The 22031-nt window shown below is 37.2% G+C and overlaps 1 protein-coding gene and 1 pseudogene across 1 annotated transcript; both read right to left on the bottom strand.

The window, feature by feature from the left end:
* The window catches only part of LOC134327143 (zinc finger protein 850-like), an 82161-nt pseudogene that overhangs the window by 14309 nt on the left and 45821 nt on the right, over positions 1–22031 (bottom strand).
* On the bottom strand, positions 7505–12733 carry LOC134327144 (tripartite motif-containing protein 16-like). Its single transcript, XM_063009212.1, has 6 exons — positions 12119–12733; positions 11907–12002; positions 10958–11191; positions 10293–10452; positions 9937–9996; positions 7505–8099 (listed from the first exon to the last, which is right to left on the bottom strand). Exons 1-6 carry the CDS (start codon positions 12707–12709, stop codon positions 7567–7569), a joined length of 1674 nt encoding a protein of 557 aa, XP_062865282.1. The 5' UTR covers positions 12710–12733; the 3' UTR covers positions 7505–7566.

Below are 22031 nucleotides of genomic sequence, written 5' to 3'. Positions count from 1 at the left end.
CTATAAGAAAAATTTCAGTTTTATCAGCATTTAATTTGAGAAAATTGTAAGAGAACCATGTTCTTAATTCTATTAGACAATCAGATAGAGATGGAGGAGGAAGAGTAGCCGTGGGCACAGTGGACAGGTATAGCTCAGTGTCGTCCGCATAACAATAAAATTGAATGTTGTGTTTCCTAAAGATACGTCCAATGGGAAGCAGGTAAATTATAAAAAGGACAGAGCCCTTAGGGACACCACTAGTGACAGGAGTTACTGTGAACATACTGTACACGTCTAGAAATGTATGAAGAAAACCAATCAAGCACAGTAGCACTAAGACCAATATATACTAGCCGATCCAATACCTTTTATTTTCAATTCATTTCCACTATTAACTGATAGCATTCACTTACATCAAGCTCTAAACCTCCTGGTTCTAACCACCATTCACTCCACTATAGATAATCACATTATTTCCCAGTAATAGTTTAACCTAAAGATTTATACTTTTATTATTACTGTTTACTTATTAATGTTTACTGTGTAATTAATGACCTATTAATTACACAGTATAATTCATTCATTGCTAACCATTTCTCCCCAACACTGTGAGCATCATTTCTGTAAAATGTGAATGCGCTGGTGTTTTCTGAGATTACTCTGAATATTAAAACTCTTTCCACACTGTGAGCAGTGATATGGTTTCTCTCCAGTGTGAATGCGCTGGTGTATTTTCAGATCACTCTGTCCATTAAAACTCTTTCCACACTGTGAGCACTGATATGGTTTCTCTCCAGTGTGAATGCGCTGGTGTATTTTGAGATGACTCTGTCTATTAAAACTCTTTCCACACTGTGAGCACTGATACGGTTTCTCTCCAGTGTGAATGGGCTGGTGTATTTTGAGAGCACTCTGTCCAATAAAACTCTTCCCACACTTTGAGCACTGATATGGTTTCTCTCCAGTGTGAATGCGCTGGTGTTTTTTGAGATTACTCTGTCCATTAAAACTCTTTCCACACTGTAAGCACTGATACGGTTTCTCTCCAGTGTGAATGCGCTGGTGTATTTTGAGAGCACTCTGTTGATTAAAACTCTTTCCACACTGTGAGCACTGATACGGTTTCTCTTCAGTGTGAATGCGCTGGTGTTTTTTGAGATTACTCTGTACATTAAAACTCTTTCCACACTGTGAGCACTGATACGGTTTCTCCCCAGTGTGAATGCGCTGGTGTATTTTGAGATCACTCTGTCCATTAAAACTCTTTCCACACTGAGAGCACTGATATGGTTTCTCTCCAGTGTGAATGTTCTGGTGTCTTTTCAGATCACTCTGTCCATTAAAACTCTTTTCACACTGTGAGCACTGATACGGTTTCTCTCCAGTGTGAATGCGCTGATGTATTTTGAGATGACTCTGTCCATTAAAACTCTTTCCACACTGTGAGCACTGATACGGTTTCTCTCCAGTGTGAATGTGCTGGTGTCTTTTCAGAGCACTCTGTCCATTAAAACTCTTTCCACACTGTGAGCACTGATATGGTTTCTCTCCAGTGTGAATGCGCTGGTGTATTTTGAGATGGCTCTGTCCATTAAAACTCTTTCCACACTGTAAGCACTGATACGGTTTCTCTCCAGTGTGAATGCGCTGGTGTTTTTTGAGATTACTCTGTGTAATAAAACTCTTCCCACACTGTGAGCACTGATATGGTTTCTCTCCAGTGTGAATGCGCTGGTGTATTTTGAGAGCACCCCGGGTACTGAAGCTCTTCCCACACTGTGAGCAGACATTTCCTTCTTCCTGTGTGGGACTGAGAGAGGTGTTAATGCTGACAGTACCAGAGGACGTTTGCTGATTACTGGAGCTTCTGGTGGGCGTCAGATCCTCATGTTCAGTCTTAATCTTCACCAGAGTCTCATATTTAACATGGTTGCAGCTCTTGATGCGATTGTGGAGCTGATTTTGGGTTGTAGAGGAACGTGGACACGAGGAGCAGCAGAAATCCTTGTTCAGTTCTGAAGCAGAAAATAATCAAATACATTTATAACATTATAAATAATCAAATACATTTATAACATTATAAATAATCAGTTACATTTATAACATTATAAATAATAAATACATTTAACATTATAAATAATCAGTTACATTTATAACATTATAAATAATAAATACATTTAACATTATAAATAATCAGTTACATTTATAAAATTATAAATAATAAATACATTTAACATTATAAATAATCAGTTACATTTATAAAATTATAAATAATAAATACATTTATAACATTATAAATAATCAGTTACATTTATAACATTATAAATAATAAATACATTTAACATTATAAATAATCAGTTACATTTATAACATTATAAATAATAAATACATTTAACATTATAAATAATCAGTTACATTTATCAAATTATAAATAATAAATACATTTATAACATTATAAATAATAAATACATTTATAACATAATAAATAATCAAATACATTTATAACATTATAAATAATCAAATACATTTATAACATTATAAATAATCATATACATTTATAACATTATAAATAATCAAATACATTTATAACTTTATAAATAATTATATACATTTATAACATTATAAATAATCAAATACATTTATAACATTATAAATAATCAAATACATTTATAACATTATAAATAATCATATACATTTATAACATTATAAATAATCAAATACATTTATAACATTATAAATAATCGAATACATTTATAACATTATAAATAATCAAATACATTTATAACATTATAAATAATAAAATACATTTATAACATTATAAATAATCAAATACATTTAAAACTTTATAAATAATCAAATACATTTATAACATTGTAAATAATTAAATACATTTATAACATTATAAATAATCATTTTACTCAAGATAAAAAGTATCTTACTGAGTTCATCTTTATCTTCAGGTTCTTCCTTCTTTACAGGCTTCATCTGGAAACCTCCACACTGTTGGTCCTCTGGGGTGAGGTGTTCCTCAGAGGTGACGTGTTCCACAGGGATTAAAGATCCTTCACCTGAAATTCATCAATATGTGAAGAAGAAACTCAACAACTGGAGGAAACTGAAGGTTGTGGGTTTAGTTACCACAAATAAATACTACTTAGATTTAATCCAGACTGGAAGTATCAGCACTTCTACACAGGACAGTACGGTACAGTACAGGTTCTAATCCCACTATCCACATTCTCTTATTATTTCTACTATACTAACCATACTGTACTGTACTAACATGGCAAATTGCTCCACATTTACTTACAGAAGTAACTTCCATCTTCTTCCTCCTCCTTTTTTATTAGTTTCTCTTGGAATCCTTCATTTTGTAGATCTATGGGGGTGACGTGTCCCTCTTCTGCTGACTGCATTATTAAAAGATCTGACAGGCAGACGGACAGATAGACAAATGTACTTTATTCCCTATTAAAGAGAAATCCAGGAATACTCTTTCAGACTGTTTTAACTGTTTATTTTTAATGCTGTGACGCTGTAAACAGAGTGAAAATGTTGAAACTATTGTGGGACTGAGCAGCATCAGACAGAAAAGACTTCTAATAGAACTTTTTGGGTTGGTTTCACAGACAGGGATTAAGCCTAGTCCTAGACTACACAGCATTTTGAATGGAGATTCTCTATTTAAAGCTAAATGTAGTCCTGGACTATAAGCCTTAATCCCTGTCTGGGAAACAACCCTTTGAGTTTGGTGGAAGTGGTTTTGTGGCCCAAAGTGAAATGATGAAGTCTGATGTTCTTTACATCTAGTTTCTCATCCACTCCCAATAACAGTGCTGTACTAATACTTTTAACTTTTACTATAAACCTGTAAAACAACCTGTAAACAAAGCTACAAGAACTCGCTGTTTCTATAAAACATTAAACACTGTAAACAAAGCTGAAAATGTGACGCGTTTATATCAAAATGTTAGATTTAGTAATGAATAAACTCTGAATCCGTTACAATCGACTGACTCATCGGTTCAATGAATCGGTTCATCATTACTGAATCATGTGTGATGCTAACAGTTAGCGGAGCAGCTAATAGTTTGTTTGTTTAAATAAAACTGGAGTTAAAGCTCCTCAAATCCTCACAGTGATGTTTTATTATAAACTCTAGTTTTATTATTAATTAGAATTTGGTTATAATTAAATATAAGGGTTATAATTAAATACATATTTTACTTACAGATGAGGCTCTACAGTACAAACGCAGCAGCTTCTTGTTCTTCTTATGATGTTTAATGGCGGTTGGCAGAACAACTTAAGACGCACCAGCGCCACCAACTGGACTGGAGTTAAACAGCAGCTTAGCAGTAAAACATCTCCATTAGCCCTGTATCTCTCAGCTACAGTGTTGGGGGGAAGGAACCGATTCTATTGAACAACTCTTTGAAATGAACTTAAGGAACCGAGTCGCTCCTCTAGTATAAGGATAAATAATTAAGGAATAAACTTGTTTAATGATGTTAAATCTAATTGGTTCATGGCGTGTATGTTTTAAAGCAGAAACAAACACAGGCACATCTCTGCACAAGAGAGGATTTTTCTGAAACTAAATAAATAAAGTAAATAAATGGAATTTGTTTGTAGATGTGATTCCAGTATACAGTATTTGTTTGGGTTTAAAATGTAACGTGAAAGTAAAGTAATGAGGAACGAGATTACATGTTCCAGGATGTAATGAGTAAAGTAATCCCATTACAATTTTAGTTAAGTAATGAGTAATGGATTACTTTTTTGAGTAACTACCCCAACACTGCTCAGGTAGCTTTAGAGAGGACTACAGTCAGTCTTAGACGTTCTTCCAAGCAGTTTCTCTAATGTCATGTTTTGTTTTCCAACTCACACATTCACACCAGTAGAAGCTTAAAAATAACACTACAAACCAACTAGTCTATAAGCACAAGAGGATTCATCTTTATAGACGGTGCTGTTTATGCTTTTACACTTTAAAATATGAGGAGTTTTTTTTATTACAACAAACACAACGGCAACAATTAATAATTATAAAAATAAAATAATAATAATAATAATAATAGTAAAAGTATTAACTTTAAAAGTCAGTTGAAAGTGTTTTATTGTAGTAAGAATGAAAGTATGAGCTGATCTTTGTCTCATTGTGTAGCTTTGATGAAGAAAAAGCCGCTGGGTCAGTGTGTAACAGGAGGTTTGGAGTGAAGGTGGGTGTGTGTGGATAAAAGCTTCCAGCACCTGGTATTCCCAGGCGGTCTCCCATCTAAGTACTAACCAGACCCGACCCTGCTTAGTTTCCAGATCAGGAGTTCTCAGGGTGGTGTGGCCGTAAGCGAGAGACGCTGTAAACAAGCTGCTTCTTATAGACGTCCGTCGTTCAGCCTTTCTAAATAAATAAATAAATAAGAAATTAAAAGCTTAAAATTGTTATGGTTAGTTAGTTAACAAAAATTTGAAGTGGACGACTATTGAAATTTATTTATAAATAGTGTTTATGGTTTTAAAAATCTGAAGTGGACGACTAATGAAATGTATTCATAAATAGTGTTTATGGTTTTACGCTTTATGTTTAAAAACAACATAAAACAACAGCAGCAATTAATGTTAATAATAATTATACAAAAATAATAATAATAATAAGTCAGAAGGAAAGATTTATGGTGTACTCTCTTGAGTTTTGCTTAATAAAATGCCAATAAAAAAGACAGAGTTTCTTACATTTACACTGATTCTTATTCCACTGCAGATATGAACTCAAGATATTTCATGTTTTATCAGGTCAACTGTTAATATACAGAAACATGCAAGTCAGGCCTGCAACACATTCCAGAAAAGTTCAGACTCATCTGATTAATTATTGTAAGTTGTTTTGCTGGGAATATTGTGTTACTACTACTGCAGCTGTATAACCCATTTATCTGTTGTATAATGATTGCAGTCCCACACTACATACTGCATTCTTAAATATTTGCTACTGTTCAGTTGTATTCAGTTGTACATTGAAGTGTTAGCACCTGAAATTGTACTTCAGCTGTTATTTCTGTAATATGTTATTTTTTTATTATGCAAAATTATTTCTGTTTAAGAATAAAAGGTAAAACTGATTGGACAGTTGTTTGTGTTGATTGAATTGAATGTGTTTAATTAGGGTTACAAAGCTTTAGTTCTTAACTTCTGAATGATTTTGCTAACTTAAAAAAATACTGTGATGTCGCCCTATTGTGGCACTTTTGGAGAACTGATAAATAACAATAATATGATATAGTAGATAGATAAGATAGAACTTTATTAATCCCGATGGAAATTGTTTCGTTACAGCAGCAAAACACAGAACTCTACACAGAACTCTACACATATTACACAACCATAGGATAAAGAACAAAACAGTAAGGGAGGAATATACAGGGGCACCGCTATATACAAATATGGAGTAAAAAATAGTTTACTGTATCAATAAAGTATCCAAATACACATTTATTATTACCATTATAATTACCACTACCATTATCACCACTGTTATCAACATTATTACCATTACTATCACTAGATTATTAATAACAATAATAATAATGACAATAACAAAGTGAGACAGCAAATTTGGGGTCTAGAAAATAGTGACTTCAGTGAATAAGTGGTTTACGATCAAGGAAAAACAGCCCTAATCAGTCCAGCAACATTAGATCTGGCTGCCTCGACTGTGAAGAGACTCGTTGTAGAGTCTGATGGCGGTGGGTAAAAAAGATCATTAAAGATTTTATGGATTTCACTGTTTTTACTTCAAAAGAAAGGAACCAGATCCTGAACCAACCCTATTTCTGAACCCAGCCATAAGATTAAAATATAAAGGAGCAAAAATCAACAGCTAAAAGACATTTTATATGAATTAACACCTGGATTGTTACCCACACAGGCATGCACTGACTTAATGAAAGAAAGTAGTAAAAATAAAAAATAAAATGGAAATTACAAAACAATATAAAAAATATAGTATACTGTAGTATAAAGTGAAAGATTTCTTCTGGAGAAAATAAATATTACGTTGTAATAAAATGTAATTTTAAAAATCAAATCTCTCTCTATATATACAGGGTCACTGTGGAGGCAAACTGATGGTTAAGTGGGTGGGTCTAAACTGCTGTAGGCTGAATGAGCAGAGATAAACTGATGAAGGCTGAAAGAACGCACCACAATACAAATAACTATTTTTGTGAAAGAATCAAATCCCCTCTGAAACCATCCACACGTATCTAAGTTCTGCTGTATTATTCCTCACCATGTGCTGGTTTCACTTTTAAACTTGTGTTTTACAGCTCAGGAGAAATCAGGTGAGAATCAGCTTCTCCAGGAGAGTCTAAAACACTTAATGTGACTTAATGTACTAAACAGCCTAGAAACACCAAACGTCTCTCAGTTATTACTGCTCATAAGCGCTCGCTACTGCTGAAATAACCAACCTGTGGTTCAAAAGGAAAATTATAATTTTTATGTTAAGATTTTGCTTATAGACTCACAGATTTTAAAATCACCCAAACAGTTTAATGTTACACATTCATGTAAATTTTACATTTAATTCGTTAAATCTGACAGTTTCACTTTGGATCCATAACAAACTGTAAACCCCAGGTAGAGGAGCTGAGTGAACGTGGTCTGAACTCTGTGGACGAGCTTCATTGTATCAGAGACGCTGTAGAAGGACAGAGTTCCTGCTTCATAATCCACATACACTCCTATTCTAGAGGAACTCGGCATTATGGGAATTTCATTCTTTTTGTCATTGTTCCAGAATAAAAATCTGGATGGAGAACAGAACAAACTCCAGGACTGATCATTATGTCCAAACCAACAGTCATAACCACATCCCTTCCTGCTGATGCTTTTATATGACACTGCTATATTAACCCCATCATTCCCACTCCACTCAACCTCCCAGTAACAGCGTCCACTCACACTCTCTCTACACAAAACCTGGTACCAGTCAAATCTGTCTGGATGATCAGGATATGACTGTTCTATTATACTGCAGGTCACCACTTTGTTCTTCTCAGACAGATGAAGGTTTTTATTTACTGTGTTTGGATCCAGTGTGAACCGACAAACATCTGGAGAGGAAACACAAAATAAACCAATTAACATAGAAGTGAGAGAGAGAGTGTGTGTGTGTGTGTGTGTGTGTGTGTGTGTGTGTGTGCAGTGTGTGTGTACAGTGTGTGTGTATAGTGTGTGTACAGTGGTGCTTGAAAGTTTGTGAACCCTTTAGAATTTTTTATATTTCTGCATAAATATGACCTAAAACATCATTAGACTTAAGAGTCCTAAAAGTAGATAAAGAGAACCCAGTTAAACAAATGAGACAAAAATATTATACATGGTCATTTATTTATTGAAGAAAATGATCCAATATTACATATTTGTGAGTGGCAAAAGTATGTGAACCTTTGCTTTCAGTATCTGGTGTGACCCCCCTTTGCAGCAATAACTGCAACTAAACGTTTCCGGTAACTGTTGATCAGTCTTGCACACCGGCTTGGAGGAATTTTAGCCCATTCCTCCGTACAGAACAGCTTAAACTCTGGGATGTTGGTGGGTTTTCTCACATTAACTGCTCGCTTCAGGTCCTTCCACAACATTTTGATTGGATTAAGGTCAGGACTTTGACTTGGCCATTCCAAAACATTAACTTTATTCTTCTTTAACCATTCTTTGTAAAACGACTTGTGTGCTTAGGGTCGTTGTCTTGCTGCATGACCCACCTTCTCTTGAGATTCAGTTCATGGACAGATGTCCTGACATTTTCCTTAAGAATTCTCTGATATAATTCAGAATTCATTGTTCCATCAATGATGGCAAGCCGTCCTGGCCCAGATGCAGCAAAACAGGCCCAAACCATGACACTACCACCACCATGTTTCACAGATGGGATACGGTTCTTATACTGGAATGCAGTGTTTTCCTTTCTCCAAACATAACGCTTTTCATTTAAACCAAAAAGTTATATTTTGGTCTCATCCATCCACAAAACATTCTTCCAACAGCCTTCTGGCTTGTCCACGTGATCTGTAGCAAACTGCAGACGAACAGCAATGTTCTTTTTGGAGAGCAGTGGCTTTCTCCTTGCAACCCTGCCATGCACACCATTGTTGTTCAGTGTTCTCCTGATGGTGGACTCAAGAATATTAACATTAGCCAATGTTAGAGAGGCCTTCAGTTGCTTAGAAGTTACCCTGGGGTCCTTTGTGACCTCGCCGACTATTACACGCCTTGCTCTTGGAGTGATCTTTGTTGGTCGACCACAATGGTCTTGAATTTCCTCCATTTGTACACAATCTGTCTGACTGTGGATTGGTGGAGTCCAAACTCTTTAGAGATGGTTTTGTAACCTTTTCCAGCCTGAGCATCAACAACTCTTTTTCTGAGGTCCTCAGAAATCTCCTTTGTTCGTGCCATGATACACTTCCACAAACATGTGTTGTGAAGAGCAGACTTTGATAGATCCCTGTTCTTTAAATAAAACAGGGTGCCCACTCACACCTGATTGTCATCCCATTGATTGAAAACACCTGACTCTAATTTCACCTTTAAATTAACTGCGAATCCTAGAGGTTCACATACTTAAATAAATAAATAAATGACCAAGTATAATATTTTTGTCTTATTTGTTTAACTGGGTTCTCTTTATCTACTTTTAGGACTTGTGTGAAAATCTGATGATGTTTTATTTATGCAGAAATATAGAAAATTCTAAAGGGTTCACAAACTTTCAAGCGTGTGCATGTGAGAGTGTGACACTAGATACAGTGCAACACTATTCAACACCAAACACACAAAAACACAAACACTGCACAGACACACACAAACACACGTGTGTACTGGGAGGTGCAAATACAAAAAAAAAATGTCACTGCACTGTGTATGTTTGTGTCTTTGTCAGAAACTTACATTGTAGAAAATATTCTCTGATTTCAGGTTCAGTAGGTGAAGTAATCCGGACTTTCTTCACTGCAGAAAGAGTAACAATACAATCACTAATCATAGTAAATATATATTTACACCAGACACTGTCATGTTCTCATGTTTGGCATGTTCTCCCAGTGTTTGTCTGAGTAACGGACCAAGTCAGAGTGTATTTCATTCAACCCTGGACTCACTGTGACCATGACCAGTACTGGGTTAATGAGTAAATGAATGATGTTGTTAGATGTAAAATGTTCATGTTGGTGGATTTGATTGTTTTGTTTGATGTTTGAGTACCGTAGTATTTTGGAGACAATGGAACACTGAGGGCTTGAACTCACCTCCATCTGGTATCTTCTCACACTGCTCTTTCCAGAATTCTTCTACTTTCTCTCTCAGCTGAGATACAGACTTTGTAACATCATCAAATGAGAGGAAAGGACTGATTGTGATGTTGACTGATTCTGCAGATCCAGCAGAAGCCGAGAGAGACTGAAAATTCTACATCCAGACAAATAATGTTCACAAAGAAACAACAAGATAATGATGAATCACAAATGATGGGTGACCGACATGAAGCACAGAATGATTTTTCTTCTAATAACATAAAAAGTGTTTCATGATCTCTCAGAAAAGCTGATTCTGATTCTCACAACTTCTCAGAACCCCGAGTGTTACGACTTTATGGGTCATAATGTGTTTTGTGTAGGAGGGTTTTCAATATGTTACAGATTTGTGGAAGATGCACAAAGATGCACAACGTTACCACCAAGGGGAGACAAGAGAGGATGATTTGCTTGTGATGTGGTTTCTGTTGCGTTTCCGGCTCTCCCCAACATGTTTGAATGAATTCTAACAATAATCGAGTTTAAGGGAACAAATTTCTCTACAAAAGGCATCAAGTTTAAAAGATTTTGAGTTTAGGGGACATTAAGTTACAAAGTACTGCTGTAATTTATTACTTGAACTGGTGCAGCAATAATAAAATTATTTTTAGTGCTGTTACCTGGAGGAAATGGACGGGATCCTCTGTGTGTGAAAGCTGTTCCAGTTCAGCATCTTTCCTCTTCAGCTCTACAATCTGCTGCTCCACCTGTTTCAGGAGTTTTTCAGCTTGACTTATTTCTGCTGTCTCTCGATCTCTGATCAGATCTTTTAGCTCAGAGCATCTTCTGTTAATTGAGTTGATTAGTTCAGTACAGATCCTCTCAATGTTCTTCACTGCTGTCTGTGCAGAACACTGTTAGAAGATTCAGAAAGAGGAAACGTTTATCACTCAGATATTTGTCCATCCTTCACATTCATATGTAGCTACTGGCGAGACTAAGACTTTCATCATTCATAGCTTGGTGATGGTGCTAAATGGCTTTATTTTTCATACCCTTGAAAATGTTACCATCATCATCATGTCCACATGATGCAGTATTTTATACTCTACTTCCCAAATATAGTTAGTTTTACTGCATTTATCAGCATGTTATACTTCCTCACAGATTTTATATACAACACACCTGCTCCTGTATGTCCTTAATTCAAAATTATATGTGTGGATTAAATCTGATAAAACCTAAAAACACCATATATACTGTAAAATGTGCTGGTGGCCAGAACTGCGAAATTCAACTTAGTGATCTTCTCAAGTCTTTACCAGAAATCTTATATAGTAATTTATGTTTAAGCATCCTGATCCAAAGCAATAATCAATTATCATTTTGGGTGGCTCAGTCAAAGTCCTAATCTGATCTTATTATCCTTATAAAACAACCTCAGAATTGTTGTACAGCATCACTCACCAAATAACCAGGCAGAATTTGAAGAATTTTTAAATTTATGATAAAAAATGCTCAATCACTTGCAAAGTTACCTGAGATATAAAATATCTCATTTTTAATAGAGATTGGTTTAATGGAGGAGAGTCGGACTGATCCTGAGAGCTTTTTGTTTATAAAACTTACCTTATGAGACTTCACAGCGTTTATCAGCTCACAAAGTTCCTTTTCTCTGTTCTGGATTTTTTCCTGGAATTTTCTCTGGATCTCCAGCAGCTGCTTCTACACAGAATAACAATTCAGAATTTACTTGTATTGTGTACGAGCACCACATAAACAACGTCAGTGTAAATGATAATGAGTTGTTACTTGTTAAAGAGAGCTGTATAATATTTTACCTGTTTCTCAGTTCTTTCTGCTGCAGCTGATATTGTATCATGTCTTTTATGATCATCCATGGTACACAACATGCAGATACACTGCTGATCAGTACGACAGTAAACCTCCAGCAGTTTATCATGCTGAGAGCAGATCTGATCCTGGAGTCGTCTGGAGGCTTCAACCAGCTTGTGCTTCTTAAAAGCAGAAGATTTATAGTGAGGCTGAAGGTGAGTTTTACAGTAAGAGGCCAAACACACCAGACAGGATTTTACTGCTTTGTGTTTTCTCTCTGTACAGAAATCACACTCCACATCTTCAGGTCCAGCAGAACAGTGAGCAGGACGTGGAGCTTGAAGTTCTGTTTTCTTCAGTTTCTCCACAACTCCAGCCAGCATGGTGTTTCTACTCACTTCAGGTCTTGGAGTGAAGGTTTTTCTACACTGTGGACAGCTGTATGTTCCCTTATCATCCTCCTGATCCCAGCAGTTATTAATACACACCATACAGAAACTGTGTCCACATGATGTAGTTACTGGATCCTTCAGTGTTTCCAGACAGACTGAACAGCTGAACTCGTCCTGAGTTACAGAAATTTTGGATTCAGCCATTTTTCTACACGTAAACAGAAACACCAGTAAACACAGCAAGTTATTTACAGCAGCTCAGACAGTAGGTAGTAGTACAAGTGACTAGTTAACTACTACAACCTTCATCTTATCAAAACTTGTGTTTTTCAATTGTTGTTAATCTCTTATATTTTATTATTACTGTACCTTTACTGTAGAACATTTTGATTCGTTACTGTACCCATGCTGTATGACTTTTATAATGTGGCTGTAGTAACTAGTACAAGTGACTAGTTAACTACTACATCATTGGTTATATGAAAAAATCATGTTTTTTTTTACTTTTAATTCTTAATTACTGTACCCATACTGTAGGGTTTGTTTCTGTAATTTAAGTGTAGTGGGTGGTACACTAGGTAACTATTGCATTGTTTATTATATTAAAATGATTGATTTTAGAATTGTTGACACTATATATTTTTACTGTACCCATACTGTAGGACTTTATACAGTTGTATTGAATGGTACATGCCACTGGGTAATAACTACACCTCGGCTTCATGCACTTTTTAGACGCTCCCTTAGCACTTCCTTAGCGTTTCAACACAGATGAATCTCACATTTACAAAATAACAGAAAATAAACATTTACAGAAAAACGTTTTAAACATATTTGATTGTAGTTTGTTCCTTGTTTACTGCAGAATCAGTTAATGCAGTTTCACTCATTTTTGGATGTTTATTAGCCGAGAATGAGCCGAAAGAAACTCGAATGTCAGGCGAATGTCCAAGACTTCCTGGTTTAGTTCGTGAGTGTTATGTTCAAAACAAGTGTGTAAATCAAATCAACAATTTGAACTACATAAAGTAACAATACACAGTAATGTACAGAAGTGTGGAAATGTATAAACTCACCTGCGTTCATCAACTTCAATTATCAACAAAACTACAAACACAGACACGGAACAGATCCGCACTCGAACAGAACAGGATCAGATCAGTTTCACTTCTGCTGAACTAAAGGAGAGAGAGAGAGAGACTTTTTGACTTTTAGAAGGCATTTATTTTAACAAACTGATTACATTAAACAATCAAAATAAATAAATAAACTATTAAAAAACGACACTACATAATTTTAGGGCATGAGAAGTTGCGTAAATCTAAGTTCTTTGTCAACGAGAGAACACAAAACAGTGTTATAACACCAGATATTTGTAAAAGCAGTGAGGTTTTGAGTTTGTTTATAGAAAAAGAAATCGATTAGAATCCTGGACTTGATCATCCCAGTGGCGATTGTCACAACATCATGGCTTCCTTTCTGTTGGGTCTTGTTTTTTCGGCTGATGTACACGGCCATTTTTGCTTGTCCAGTGATGAAGTTTAGCAGCTGGCATTTCGTTCTCCTTTTCTGTGAGTATTTTACCCCCAGTATAAAAGTCTGTACCGAGAACTTTTCACTGAAACCAGAAAACACAGCATTTAAAAAAGTAAAAAGTGGCTTTAGTCTGGCACATTGCATAAAAGTGTGGAAAATGGTTTCTTTCTCTGGACAGAAGGGACAGCTCTGATCTGTTTCTGGAGATAAAATAGAGATAAAAGCATTTACTGCAACAATCCTGTGTAGAACTCGCCACTGCAAGTCTCCAGTTCTTTTGGGTAATGGTGGCTTATAGAGGACTCTCCATTGGGGTCGCTGTTCTTTGCTCAACCCCAGAACAGTTCGCCAGGGAGTGTCTACTCTGTCACATAAGCATTTCTTATTAAAAACATATACACAGGATTTGTAAAGACGTTTTCCATTAACCTCATACAAGTTCATTTTGATGTTTTCTTTACCCTTCAAAAAGAAAAAACTTGCACTTTCCTCCAGGTCTGGTGAAAGAGCCAGTTCAGGAAAAGTCGTCTGATTTCTCTGATCCGCTGCAGTACTCTCTTAGCATTTCCTTTTCTTCGTGTGTGAAAATAGAGTTCCATTTCTGTAAAAGTTGTCCCACAGTCCGTGCTGATCATATCTTTAGTTGTGCAGTTGTTTGGGTGACATTCTGGAGGTCTGGTCCTGCAGCATCCACCAGGTGTCTCAGGGTGATGGTGTTGGTTCTTTGGAGCACTTCACTGAGCGCGTTGCCTGCAATGTCTAGACGAGTACCGCAGAGTAGAGGTTCATTTAGGAGCCAGTATAGGGAGTCTGTGGTTGTTGCTCTCTCACTCTTGAACAGTTTCCAGACCTTGAAAAGATTGTGATAGAAAACTGGAAGACTAGAGGTGTTCAGTCTTTTTGAGTCCATTAAAAACAAGGTTTTGTCACATATTAGGTTTTTAAAACTTTTTAAAATAGCACAGGCTGCAGATTTCCAGCTACAACACATTGTATTTGCTAAAGGTTTTTGTACAAACTGTAGACGGAAGGCAGCGATTCTGCTTTGTAGGTGTACTAATCCCTGACCACCTTCTTCTTTGGGTAGGTATAGAGTGCCTTGGGTCCCAGTGTAGCTTGTCCCAGAAGAAATTTAATAGAGCTGACTGTATTTTGGACAGAAGGGTAACAGGAGGGTCAATGCATGTGACTTTGTGCCAGAGGGAGGCTGCTACCAGATTGTTTATAATAAGTGTGCGCCCTCTGTAAGAAATTTTAGGTAGTAGCCATTTATCTAAACGTCCTATTATTCTATCTAAAACCCCTTCCCAGTTTTTTGAGACAGTTTGGTCGTCTCCCAAATAAACACCTAGGTATTTAAAACCATCTCTTTTCTGATGGAGTCCTACTGGAAGCTTTAGAGTATTACTAGACCATTGTTCTACTAAAAGTGCCTCACTTCTATTCCAGTTTATTTTGGAAGCTGAGATTTTTCCATAATCCTTAGTGATGCTAAGTAGTTTGTCGATGTCTTTTTGTTTATTTATCATTACTATGATATCATCTGCGTAAGCTGACAGGCAGAAAATGTTTTGGCAGTCTGGAATCAAAATACCTTCAAGTTCGGTTCTTATTTTGTTTAAAAGTGGTTCTATTGCCAGGGCATAGAGCATTCCTGACAGAGCACACCCCTGCCTCACTCCCCTACACACTTTAAAAGGAGTGCATAGGTCACCATTAAACTTTAGCATACTCTCAATATCACAGTATAAAACTCTGACTTTGTCAATAAAAGCAGTGTTAAAACCAAAAGCTTCTAAGGTTTTCCACAAATAACCATGCTCGACTCTGTCAAAAGTTTTCTCTTGGTCTAATGATATAAAACCAGTATCCAACCCAAAAAGTTTAGTGACCTCCAACATGTCTCTTACTAGAGAGATGTTGTCAAATATAGACCTCCCAGGTACACAATATGTCTGGTCAGGATGTATTACCTCCTCCAGAACGTTACCCAGTCTGTTTGCCAGCGTTTTTGAGAGTAGTTTGTAATCACTGCACAGTAGAGATACAGGCCTCCAGTTTTTTATATTAGAAAGGTCACCTTTTTTGGGCAGCAGTGTGAGGACCGCTCTCCTGCAGCTCCGTGGTAGGATTCCCTGTGACAGACTGGTGTTGAGGACCTCCAGCAGGTCTCCTGCTATGGTGGTCCAGAAAGTTTTGTAGAATTCCACTGGTATTCCATCGATTCCTGGGGCTCTTCCGCTTTCCATGCTCTGCAGGGCTTTCTGCAGCTCATCCAGCATCAGAGCCTCACCAAGTGCTGTATTCGGTTCTCTGGAGACCTTAGGTAGACTTTCTAAGAAAAACTGTAAAGTTACCTGATCTCCACTTTCTTGTTCACTAGTGAACAATTGCTCATAAAAACTCACTGCTCTTTTGCGTATGTCGGCTGGCTCAGTTAAATCTTCTCCATTTTCGGACTTTAAGCTATGAATGAGGCGTCTTTGACCATTCTTCTTTTCTAGGCTGAAGAAGAACTTGGACGGGGAGTCCATCTGATTTATGTTCTGGAAACGTGATCTTATCAAAGATCCCTGTACTTTGAGGCCTAAGAGGTCTGAAAGTTTAGTTTTTTTCTCTGCCAAGGTCTGGATATGGTTCTGTTTATTACTTGTTTTTGTTAAAAACTGTAGTCTTGTCATTTCTATTTCTAGCTCTCTCATGGATTGTGTGAGTTCCTGTGTGACATTGGCGGTATATTGTTGACATAATTGTCTAATTTGTATTTTTCCATAATCCCACCATTGTTGTATGGAATTAAAACAGTTCTTTTGCTCTCTGAAAATGTTCCCAAAGAAGATAAAGGAATCCGTGAAAGAAAGATCATTTAATAGAGATGTGTTAAAATGCCAATAGGCGCTTTTCAGTTTAGGGGAGTTCAGAAACATTGTACTTGAAACCAAACTGTGGTCCGAGAGGCCTACAGGGTTGATGCTACAGTTTTTAACAACATTTAAATGATGTTTAAAAGTATAAAACCTGTCTAGCCTTGCCAGTGATAAAAGATTGTTGTATGCATGAGTCCATGTATACTGTTTCTGAGAACCATGAAAGGATCTCCAGATATCACCAAGATCATGTTTTTCAATAATCTGTGTGAGACGCTTATGTGAAGCCATGTGAGGTTCTATGTGATTCCTGTCCATGTTCTCTACAGTACAGTTAAAATCACCACCTGAAATAAAAGCTTCTCACTGCTGCATGTCTCTAAAACGGAACATAGCTTATCTAGAAAAGTCATTCTCTCTAAAGGTAAAACCGGGGCATAGATACAGATAAAAACACATGTGTGGTTTTCAAAAAAAGCTTTAACTTTCAATAACCTGCCTTCTATAATCTCCTCTACGTCATGGGAGACTGGAGTTAGGTGTTTTGAGAATAAAATAGCGACACCTCTACTATCAGAGGTGCCGTGGCTTAGAACGCAGGTGCCAGGCCATTCTTGCATCCATTTGACAGTGTTATTTGTGTCACTATGTGTTTCTGGTATAAAAAAAGACATCAATGTGTTTTATTTTTGCTATTTCAAACAGTCCTGCTCTTTTTTCGTTATCTCTTGCTCCGTTTATGTTTAGAGAAGCTATATGCATTTTCTGCATGGTAAGAGAGAAGAAAGCAGACAAACAGTATTTATGTAGCAGTAAGCTTAGAAAAAGGGTGAAAGAACTAAGGCATTTTACTAACATCATTATTTATTATGGAATTAAGCTTTGTCACAATTTTTCTTAGTCTATGGGTCTCTCTATGATCAAAGCACCCTTCACTCATTAGATGTTTAATGTTTTCTAACAGTCTTTTTGAATCGGGGAAGTAGTTTTCTATTTTTACCAGTCGCATATTTTTTGTTGTTTTGAGGAAGAGCTTTATTTCCTCTTGGTTGTACTTTTTTGTGATCCAGCCGACTTCAGTAGAGCTCAATTGACTGGAGTCAGAGAGACCTGTCTCACTTTCGGTTTCTGATTCATGTTGACCGAGGTTAATGTCAGTTTTTTTGCCTGTTTTATAGTTGTGTTGTCTTCTTTTAGGTGTTGGATTAGGTGTTGGATTAGTGTTTGTTTCTGTAGTGGCGTTAGTATTAGCTTCTGTATTCTCAGTCTGTACCGGGGGAGAGGAGGAGGTGGTGGAGGGGGGGAGATGGGCAAGCTGCTGCTCACACCGGGTGTGTGTGTGTGTGTGTGTGTGCTGCTCCGAGTCACCACTATTCCTCACGCTACACTCACCACTTTCACTATTCTCACTGTTTGAAGCCTTGTCACTGTTTACATGATTTCTGTTTGTTTCGTTTTCCCTATGTTCGTTGTCTTTACTTTCACTTTTATCGTTATTTTGCTCGTTTTGCGCTCTTTTCCCTTTCGTGCACGCGTGCACTAAATGATCTTTCTGACCACAGTTTAAGCATCGCATGCTATCGGTTGGCACATAGATTGTGTAACTGAAACCATCTATTTTAAAAGTTAGAATTCGCTCTAGTTCGGTCTTGTTGTTATTCAAAATCATATAGGTGAATCTCCTAAAAGACACTACGTGCTTCAGCAAGTCAGATTTGCTACCGATACTAATCTTTTTAATCGGAGACATGAGTCTACTGAAGCGAGATAGTTCTCTGTGCAACATTTTGTCTTTAATAAATGGGGGAACATTGGAAAGAATGACTTTCCTGGATGGAGTTGAGAGAGGGAGCACATTCGTAAATGAACCCCCAATCATCACTCCCTCTTCAACTAGGTGTCTAGCCATTTCAACAGTGCTTACAAATAAAACTACAGCACTATTCATCCTGGATGCCGCCAGCACATTCTCAAGTTTAACTGATTTTCCTACAGCCAGTATACAATCCTCCACACTAGTGCTGGTGGCCACCTTAACACCGTGGTCCCGCGTTAGTGTGTCTAGCACGCCACCACCGCGGGTCGTCATGCTCTCCAGCCCCACGCTTGTGCAGACGCCCGAAAAAACACACACGCACCAAGGTGTGGTGTGTTAAAATATGCAACTGATGTTTTAAATTGCTTTTGTTATATAGTATACAATGTTTAAATTATATAGAGTAATGACAAACGAGAGAGAAGCACTCAATCGCACATTCGCACTCACGTTCACCACGCTCCGCCCACTCGCTCCCAGCATGCACTCCGAGAGAGAGAGAGAGAGAGATCACCTGGTCAGGGTCACGGTGGGCCCTTCTTTAATTGGTAACACTGAATGTAATTCAGAAATACACGCTGGACAGAGTGCTGATTTATTGGAGGAAATCATTTATCATTTAGTTTGGTTTTAAATAAAACACATACACATATTATTGTCATGCCTTATCCTGCAATTGTTTTCAATGCTTTTTAATTCAGATCAATATTTTTTTCTTAGTAGAGATGATACACTTCTGGAAAACTGGACATTTCAAGAAGAATAAGCTAAATTCTGGACTTTTATATACTTTTGAAAGTAGATTAGCCTAATAAATTACATCTTTTTTGTTAAGTTATACATATTAATGTTACAGTAAAAGTCTAATATAGCCACATTTAATAGTTTGCTATTGGTTTATAGTAGACATACATAAAATTGACTTTATACACAAAATATTAAAAACAAAATGATGAAAAAGACAGCAATAATAATTATTAAAGAGTTGTAGCAATCAGCTATTATGAAAATGAACATCTATGCATCTTCATATATTCAGTGAGTTTATTTATTTTTTATTGAATGTAATAAGATTTTAAGGCTTGTTGATCCTGGTCATCCATGTTATACACTTCTCATACAGCTGTGTGGATCAGCAAGGGCGGCACCTCAGTGGAGTTTATCTAACCAGTCATACACAGATATCCAAAATGCATCGTTCTGGTAACAAAAGAGAGAGTTATGCTGAAGCAGATGATTTGATGTGCACCTTTTCAGTAGATCACAATTCACTAATGATCACACAGAAGTCACTTGATTTTAATACTTTTTTTTAATGAGATCCAAAAAGCTAATGGTAAGTGAAGCTTTTTAAAAGTTTAGGGGTTTTGTGTTTTGCTTTACTGCATGGTGCATCATTATACTGTTATACATTATTTTATTCTATTTTGTATTAGATGAGATGGTTTCTCTCTGTATTTTTAAATGACAGCTAACAATAGTGATCCGACTCTTACGTATTTTGTATAACATATAAAATGTTGATTTCATCAAAAAGAATCGACTCCTTCAGCTTCCAACTGCTCATTGCTGAGTACTATCAACTTAGTGAATCGACTCTTTCGAGTCTATTCCTGTCGTTCGACTTCATGTCACATGTGTCTCTGGTCAAGGTAGCTACTTGGACTGTGCTAAGGTATTTCAGTGGACATTGTCTAATGTTAAGCTTGTCATGCAACCAGATGCAAAGGAGCCTCCCATATTTAGGTGGTTCAGATAAGTTTACAGTACAAGAATGGGAAAATGTAATGACCTTATATTTAAGGAAAAGGGCTGTTCCAAGTCATGAGCAATCACAAGAAATTCTGGATAGGTTAATGGGCAAAGCAGGGGATGTAGTCAAGATAAAGCTGCGTAATAACACATCAGGTGACCATACTAATAACCCAAATGTAATTTTTGATATTCTGAAACAACATTTTGGCGAACTCACGTATTCGAGCATGTCTTTAGCCGATTTTTATAATACATTGCCACTGCTAGGTGAGGATGCCATGGAATACTGAATAAGGCTCAACAAGACCATGGATGCTGAAAGTGAATGTCTGAAAAGGCAAGGCCGCTGCATTGGTGACCCAAGCCACGAGGTCAGTATGATGTTTATCAAACACTGTCCAGAAGAGTCTCTTGCAGGTGTCTTTAAGTTCAAGTCTGCAGATAAATGGTCAGCCTGTGAAATCCAAGAGAGACTTGATGACCACATGCAGGAAAAGAAAACTCGAGCAGCAGTCAGACCTCAAAGACCAAGCACAGTCGAGCGTAAGATCCATACTCAATGCCCTGTTGATGATGTGCATGCTTTAAACACATCCAAGCCAACTCCATTGACTCCAGCCCATGGCAGTACAGAAAATGACTGCATGAAAAGCTTAGTTTCTTTGTTAGATCGACTAGTCACACAGCAGACACAAGGATTAGCAGACCCAAATACCAGAGCAGCAGTTCCTCAGTCTTTCCGGAGGATGTGCAGGGTCTGTGGGACTGGTGAGCATTCTACAATGTTTCATTGCAGACAGGAGGGCCGATGTCTGAAATGCTTGGCTCCTGGTTACTGGAAGAGGGATTGTCCCGAACAGACTAACCAGCAATGCTCTCAGCCTCACAACAGTAATGCCAGTCAGAACCAGCAGTTAAACTAGATCACTCACACCTGGAGAGGGGTGGTGTGAGTGCTAGGAATGAAGCCCTCATTGAAGACGGTGATTTGGCACATTTGTATAAAGAGAGTTGTGCCAGTGTCCCCAAGGGGTCTATAGTAATTGTCCAAGCAACACAAAGGGTGCAAGCTTTCAGTGAGTTGTTCTATACTCCAGTTCTAGTCAATCACCAAGTACAGCTTAAAGGGATGCTAGATTCCGGTTCAATGGCATGTACAATCAGTGACCGTGCAGAGGAGAAACCTTGTGCTGCTGGTGTTTTACCTGAGAAGCAATATTCAAAAGAAAACATTGTTTTAGTTAGTTGTGGTGGTCTGCAAACACAGCCAGATGGCTTTTATGACTTGGAGATCAAACTTCATGATATATGTTGCGTCGTACCATCGTTAATTGTGCCTGGTCAACATGACGACATGATTCTGCGTTCGAACATCATTAAACATCTAATTCATGACCTGAAGACCGACAGTGAATACTGGAACATAGCATCTAGGCATGAACATCAGTCCAGCCCCGGCTTTGAGCAGTTCTTGTTTACAGGTGTTGAGCATTGGAGAGGGAGCAGTATTCCTGAAAGTGGGCACTGTCAAGCTAACTCAAGCAGTCACACT

The sequence above is a fragment of the Trichomycterus rosablanca genome, chromosome 14 (assembly GCF_030014385.1).
Source record: "Trichomycterus rosablanca isolate fTriRos1 chromosome 14, fTriRos1.hap1, whole genome shotgun sequence".
NCBI lineage: Eukaryota > Metazoa > Chordata > Actinopteri > Siluriformes > Trichomycteridae > Trichomycterus > Trichomycterus rosablanca.
This window is presented reverse-complemented; position numbering and strand designations above follow the sequence as displayed.